A 6,401-nucleotide genomic window follows, 5' to 3' on the forward strand; every position below is an offset into this window, starting at 1 on the left:
TGGGAAAGTCCCATAAAATGGGATAACTTCATGGCACGTGTGACCACAGAGGAGAAGACTCTCTTTAATTGAGTGTTTTCCATGTCATCCTCTCACTATATCCTCATCGTTTTCCCATGAACAACCACTGTAGATCAAAGGGAGTTCGTATTTTGTGATCACTATTCACCATTTGTTGCAGAGAAGAGAATCAAGAGATGGTTTGGCCAATTAGTGAGTACCAATTTTCCATTGCCTTGTCCACAAATGCAGTTTAATTGCTGATGCATTGCAGGGTCCAGAATAAGTTCACTTCTATTTGCAAATTCACCGTTAGTGGCTTCACACGTCTATGAATCATGGTGGTTCTCACGCTTTTCAGGTCCAACCAGCTCCTCCTTAACAAGGCCTTGGCCAAAAGTTGTGAGTTTCTCCACTGCTGTCCTGTGTTAGCTCATGAACAAGTTACTTTTTTAGCTGTTTGATGCTGTTCATCAAGCGTTACTTCATCGTAGTTTTTTCTTAGATGTTTTTTTTTCTTCTGATTTTGCTGTTTTCCCCTGTTGGCTTTTTAGATGGATTGGATTCAGATAGATCGTTGCCGTACAGCAGCATCATTGCCTTCGATCAAGTAAGTCGGCGTGGCGTTTGTGATATTGCCTTCATGAATTTTGCTGAACCTTTTTATATAAACTTTTCTTAGACCAATCTGTGGCAAATTATGGGTTTGGCTCAATGATTTGTGTGGGAAGTAACATTTGACGACAACTATCATTTTTCTTCGTTAACTTTAGGGAGAAACAAACAGAGAGTCCTGATTATTGTGTCAGACTCGATGGAGAAAACCAAGGTACTGATAAAGGGAATATGTCTGATGGCTATCAGAATTTGTTTGCTTTAATGAAACAGAGGTTTATGAGTTTCAAGAACCAGAAATACATGTAAGTGTTGGATTATACATTTTTTCATGTTCTCAAAATATTGTCTCTTGTTGTTGGTATAGTTTCTTATAAGCTATATTTCTTCTAAACAGTAAAGAGTTGGAGCATTTCCAAGTTCTTGCTGAAGCTCAATCTCCAAAGGTGATATCAAATATCTGAGTTGTTCATTTTAGCTTAAATTGGGTATGCTGGTCTTAACTGATAAATCCAAATACAGTTTATGGTAATTGCTTGTGCAGACTCTAGGGTATGCCCCTCTAACATATTAGGATTCCAACCTGGAGATGCCTTTATGATACGTAACATTGCCAATCTTGTACCTCCCATGAAGGTATTACCATAATTGCTACCTTTTTTTCCTTTCCTAACTAATTAATGGAATCTTCAAACCGATGTTAATTTCTATTTTTCTCATCATTTTTCTTTTTTGTTTTCTTATGTTGGATGACAGAATGGACCATCAGAATGTAATGCTGCCCTTCAGTTTGCAGTAACTACTCTTCTGGTATTCACTTATTTATAATGCTGTTGTCTTTGTAATAATCAATCATACTATATGTTAGGATATAGGATGATAGGTTTAGGATAGAGGCCGAACCGGGAGACAACCGAACGGTAACGGGAGACAACCGAACGGTATCAACAGGAGAGACCGAGCGGTAGCGATAACAGGCCGAGCGGTCGAACGGTATCAACAGGATGGACCGAGCGGTTAAAGGGGTAGAGGTTTTTGTTGAATAAGGGAGCGTGTCAGAGCTGCTTTAAATAGAGCTCTTGTATTTCTATAGAGGGGATCAAATATTATTTTTTAAAGTCAGGTTTAGCCTGTACAGAGAGGTTATGCTCTCAACCAGGGAGGTTATGCTCCCATTATTCTTGTAAACTGACAATTCTACTACAGTGAATAAGAGAATTCATTCTTTCATTTCTTTTATCGGCATCGAGTGAGTGTTATTGTTAGGTTCCTAACCCAGGAACCTAACAAATTGGTCCGACCTGCCATTTCGAAAACCTGCCGGATCAAGAAACTGTCGTATCAACAGGAGAGAGGTTGAATATCCTTAGGAGAAGAGTGTCGGAGGATCAAGAAGGGATCAAGGCGTTATCAAGAAATTGTTGGATCAAAATTTGGGTGTAAAGTGAAGATGGAAGGAAGCACAGAAGGACGATTGGAGGCTCTGGAGATTACGATGGAAGGGATGAAGGTGGAATATGCCGCAGTGCTCCGGGACTTGCAAGAACTAATGAGGATGATGGGGGCGTGGGCTCACAACAACAAAGGACAATCAGTCAGGCTTCCGTAAACGGGAACCAACAACAGGCTTCCGTAAACAGGAACCATCGAAGGTGCGAGGAAGATATTAGAGGGAGAGTGGGTAGCGATCACGGGGACAACCGAACCCACGATCACGGCGGCGATCACCAGGAGGTACAAAGTAATTAGAGGAAAAGGGTGGACTTATCCACGTTCGAAGGGCTGGAACCTCTCAGTTGGATCAATTGGGCGGAATGGTTTTTCAATATTCAGAAAGAGGCGGAGGAAGAGAAGGTGGAACTCGCGTACATAAGCATGGAGGGCAACGATGGGTACTGGTTCAAGTTTTGGAAAGAAAAGGCCAAGAATCGTTCTTGGGAAGGCCTTAAAGCAACCATGATTAGCCGGTTTGGAGGCGGATTTCGTGGGACGGTGTTTGAACGACTGGCGACGCTGCGACAGGAGGACACCGTGGAAGATTATGTCCGACAGTTTGAGATATTGGTGGGGCAAGCCCGTGGCATATGGGAGGAGTAGGTGCTGGGATATTTCCTCGCCAGACTGCGCGAGGACATTAAGTAGCAGGTTTGAATTCATGATCCGCAAGAGCTTACAATGGCAATGAGAATCGCGCTCGACGTGGAGAACGCAATGCGCGGAGCGAGAGGGGGAAGTTGGAATGCGACCAAGAATTCACAATCTTGGGAACGAGCGATTGGGGCAGAAACGAGATCAGTCGCCCTGATCCGAGTCGACCAAGCGGGGCAGAAAGCGTACGATCGGTGAGAAGAGAAGAAGTCGCAACGAGTGTGAACACTAGACCGAAAGGTAACGGGGGACCGAACGGTATGGGCGGGAGCGACAACAGAAGCCGAACAGTGAGGAACCTGCCTATCCTGAGTTCCTGAAGAGAAAAGAAGAGGAGCGATGTTTTCGATGTGGAGATCCATTCGCACTCGGTCTTCATTGTCCAGAAAGGAGCCTGCGGGTGGTACTCTTAGCAGAGGATGAAGAAGACGACGAAGAGAGGATGAAGAAGACGATGAAGAGGACGATGAAGAGAGGATGAAGAAGATGATGAAGAGGAGGATTTGCCACCACCCAAGCCTCCTGATCAAGCTTACCTATTTCAACCTTGAGGACAAGGTTGTTTCGGTCGGGGTGTAATATTAGGATATAGGATGATAGGTTTAGGATAGAGGCCGAACGGTAACGGGGGGGACAACCAAACGGTATCAACAGGAGAGACCAAGCGGTAGCGATAACAGGCCAAGCGGCCGAACAGTATCAACAGGATGGACCGAGCGGTTATGGGGGTAGAGGTTTCTGTTGAATAAGGGAGCGTGTCAGAGTTGCTTTAAATAGAGCTCTTGTATTTCTATAGATGGGATCGAATATTATTTTGTAAAGTCAGGTTTAGCCTCTAGAGAGGTTATGCTCTCAACTAGGGAGGTTATGCTCCCGCTATTCTTTGTAAACTGAAAATTCTACTACAGTGAATAAGAGAATTCATTTTTTCATCTCTTTTATCGACATCGAGTGAGTGTTATTGTTAAGTTTCTAACCCAAGTACCTAACACTATACATGCTGTGTCAGAATTCCTAAGCCAAGAATTTCAGAACATGCTGTGTCTAAAAGTGAGAGTTTGATTGAGAAATGTCCCTTTGTGTATGGAAATTTTATTCTATGTTGATTAGCTTATTTGTGGTGGAAGTTCATATCTTAAATAACTGAGGAATTCAAAATGGTTGTTCAAATTTTTAGGTTGAGAATATATTAGTCATTGGTCATAGTAGCTGTGCTGGAATTGAAACATTGATGAATATGCAAGATGATGCAGAATCAAGGTATCTATCTCTAACTACTACTAAATTTTTATTTGACCATTAAACTAGTTCTTTTTGTATCTCTAATTCTCATTAGTGTTCATCCATTCTCAAGAAACTTAATACACAAGTGGGTTGCCAATGGAGAACTTGCCAAACTGAAGACAACAGCTGCCACAGCTCATCTTAGCTTTGATCAGCAATGCAGATTCTGTGAGAAGGTATGCATCATATACTGCATTATGCTTAGACAAATTATGTGAAGTTGCCTCTAAGAACAAATTCTTGAATTTGGTGAAACACAACTACATGTACTTGAATTGAAATAGCTCTTGGCACCAAATAAGCTATAGTTTTCAAAGACTGAAGTGCATTGAACTTTTGGCAGGAATCTATTAACCAATCATTACTGAACTTGCTCAGTTATCCTTGGATAGAAGATAGAGTAAGAAGAGAGTTGCTTTCTCTTCATGGAGGATACTATAATTTCAACAATTGCTCTTTTGAGAAATGGACCCTTGATTTTGAAAGATGCAATGTTAAAGAAGAAGGGATCAATTATGTTGTGAAAGAACAAGATTTCTGGAGCTGACTTTGCTATGCCAAGAAGCTTGAAACATATCATTCATGAGGATGAAGTCAAATTCAATTGCAGTTTACGTTATACAACTCAATAAATCTTATGTTGCTAGAAAATGAATCAAAAACTTTAGATGATTGATGTTTAATGCAGTGTCAGCTTTTCATGTAACAAATCAAAAGAAGAAAAAGTCCCTATCTATATATACCAATGTTTCTCTTCTAAATCTTCTTTTTCAGTTTCATTACCATTAATAAAGCAATTTTATAATTGAATCTTAAATGGGTTCTTATATCAGTTTTCCATTTAAAACATTTTTTAGAGGTTAAAAACAGTTTAACTAGAATAAATTAGTTATAATTTTATAAAAAAAGATAAATCGTTATTTCGATGATATTTAATTTTTGTTCAATTCTTATACATTAGTTTTTAATTTAATCCTGATGCATAACATTATCTTCTACAAGAGTTAAATTAAATAGGCTTAATACCTCTTTTTGTCCCTTTTTACAAGGGAAATGTTCAAGTTCGTCCTACTTTTTTTAAAAAGTTCAATGTAGTCCCAAGTTGTGAAAAAAGTGTCCAATTAAATCCTTTTTTGTCACGGCGTTAAATGTTTAACGATCCAGCTAACACTGTGCAACGTGGCTGTTTATCTTCGTAAGGTGGCAATTGACGTGGCAGTGACAGTGTAAAAAGAAGAGTCAAAAGAAGGAATTTTGGAAAGAAGAAGAGTTCCTGTAAAAAGAAAACCCTAACTCGAAAAACCAATCGTGAGTCAAAAGAAATGCGAGAACAGAAACCCCTGTGCTGCGTAGTCGCTAGAGATGCTACGATCATGACCACTGCGCCCGCGAACCAGAACAGAGAGGATGAGGATCTCCTGCAACGTCAAGCTCGAACAGAGAAAAGAGGGAGAACAAAATTGGGGTTTCCGCAAAGAAGAGGAAGACAAACAAAATTGGGGAAAAAATTCTTCAGATTAGGGTATTGAGATGAATCAGCATTTGGGGTTTAACTAAAGTAATTAGGATTCAATTGGTTTAATTAAATTTCTCACTTAGAATTAGAGAAATAATTAAAATTTATCACTTACAACAGAAATTAACAACCCCAAATTATTTTTAATTAACGTTAACAGGAAATAAAAATTCTTACTTTATATAACAACCCCTAATTAATTTTAATTAACATTAAAAGGAAACCCTAATTCTTACTTTATTTCTAAATACTATTAAAAGGAAACCTAACCACTGATCTATTCCTTCAACATTTTGGAAGAACTGGAAATACAAATTGGGTGATGAAATCTGCAGAGCAAATTGTGCGTTTACCCTTTTTGAGAGAGAAAAAGGAAGCCCCACACTACTCTATTCTACATTTAATTGTCAAGTTCTTTGTAATTCTTACACCTAACAACAATATACCTGTTTTCAGTGTTTAGAAAGGAAAAACAGAGCCAGCAAAATATGGCCGTGGGAGGATTCTTCATTGATGCTTCTTCAACCAGGGGCTTCGACGGCAAAATTACACTCTCCATTCTCATCACTTGCTCTTCAAACAGTTCTAGTTTTTTAATCACTGCCACTGCCACGTCAACTGCCATGTTAGGAAGGTAAACAGCCACGTTGCACAGATCACTCCACGTTGTCAGCTGGATCGTTAAATATTTAACGCCGTGATCAAAAAGGATTTAATTGGACACTTTTTTCACAACTTGGGACCACATTGAACTTTTTAAAAAAGGTAGGACGAACTTGAACATTTCCCTTATAAAGAGGGACAAAAAGAGGTATTAAGCCAATTAAATATGATTTAG

The 6,401-nt window shown here is 39.5% G+C and overlaps 1 protein-coding gene across 3 annotated transcripts; it reads left to right on the forward strand.

The window, feature by feature from the left end:
- LOC124819793 (beta carbonic anhydrase 5, chloroplastic-like) lies at positions 1–4,808 on the forward strand. Of its 3 annotated transcripts, none has more exons than XM_047291369.2 (10): positions 1–213; positions 275–402; positions 555–610; positions 774–920; positions 1,013–1,061; positions 1,138–1,251; positions 1,372–1,425; positions 3,941–4,023; positions 4,100–4,223; positions 4,391–4,808. In XM_047291369.2, exons 1-10 carry the CDS (start codon positions 198–200, stop codon positions 4,592–4,594), a joined length of 975 nt encoding a protein of 324 aa, XP_047147325.1. In that variant the 5' UTR covers positions 1–197; the 3' UTR covers positions 4,595–4,808. The 3 variants fall into 3 exon arrangements, with proteins under 3 accessions (XP_047147325.1, XP_087950870.1, XP_047147326.1); XM_088094744.1 differs by having other exon boundaries at positions 362–402; XM_047291370.2 differs by having other exon boundaries at positions 3–213; positions 4,118–4,223.
- The last annotated feature ends 1,593 nt before the right edge of the window (positions 4,809–6,401 follow it).

Source organism: Vigna umbellata, chromosome 7 (assembly GCF_029865625.1).
Source record: "Vigna umbellata cultivar VRB3 chromosome 7, Vumbellata_1.0, whole genome shotgun sequence".
Lineage (NCBI taxonomy): Eukaryota > Viridiplantae > Streptophyta > Magnoliopsida > Fabales > Fabaceae > Vigna > Vigna umbellata.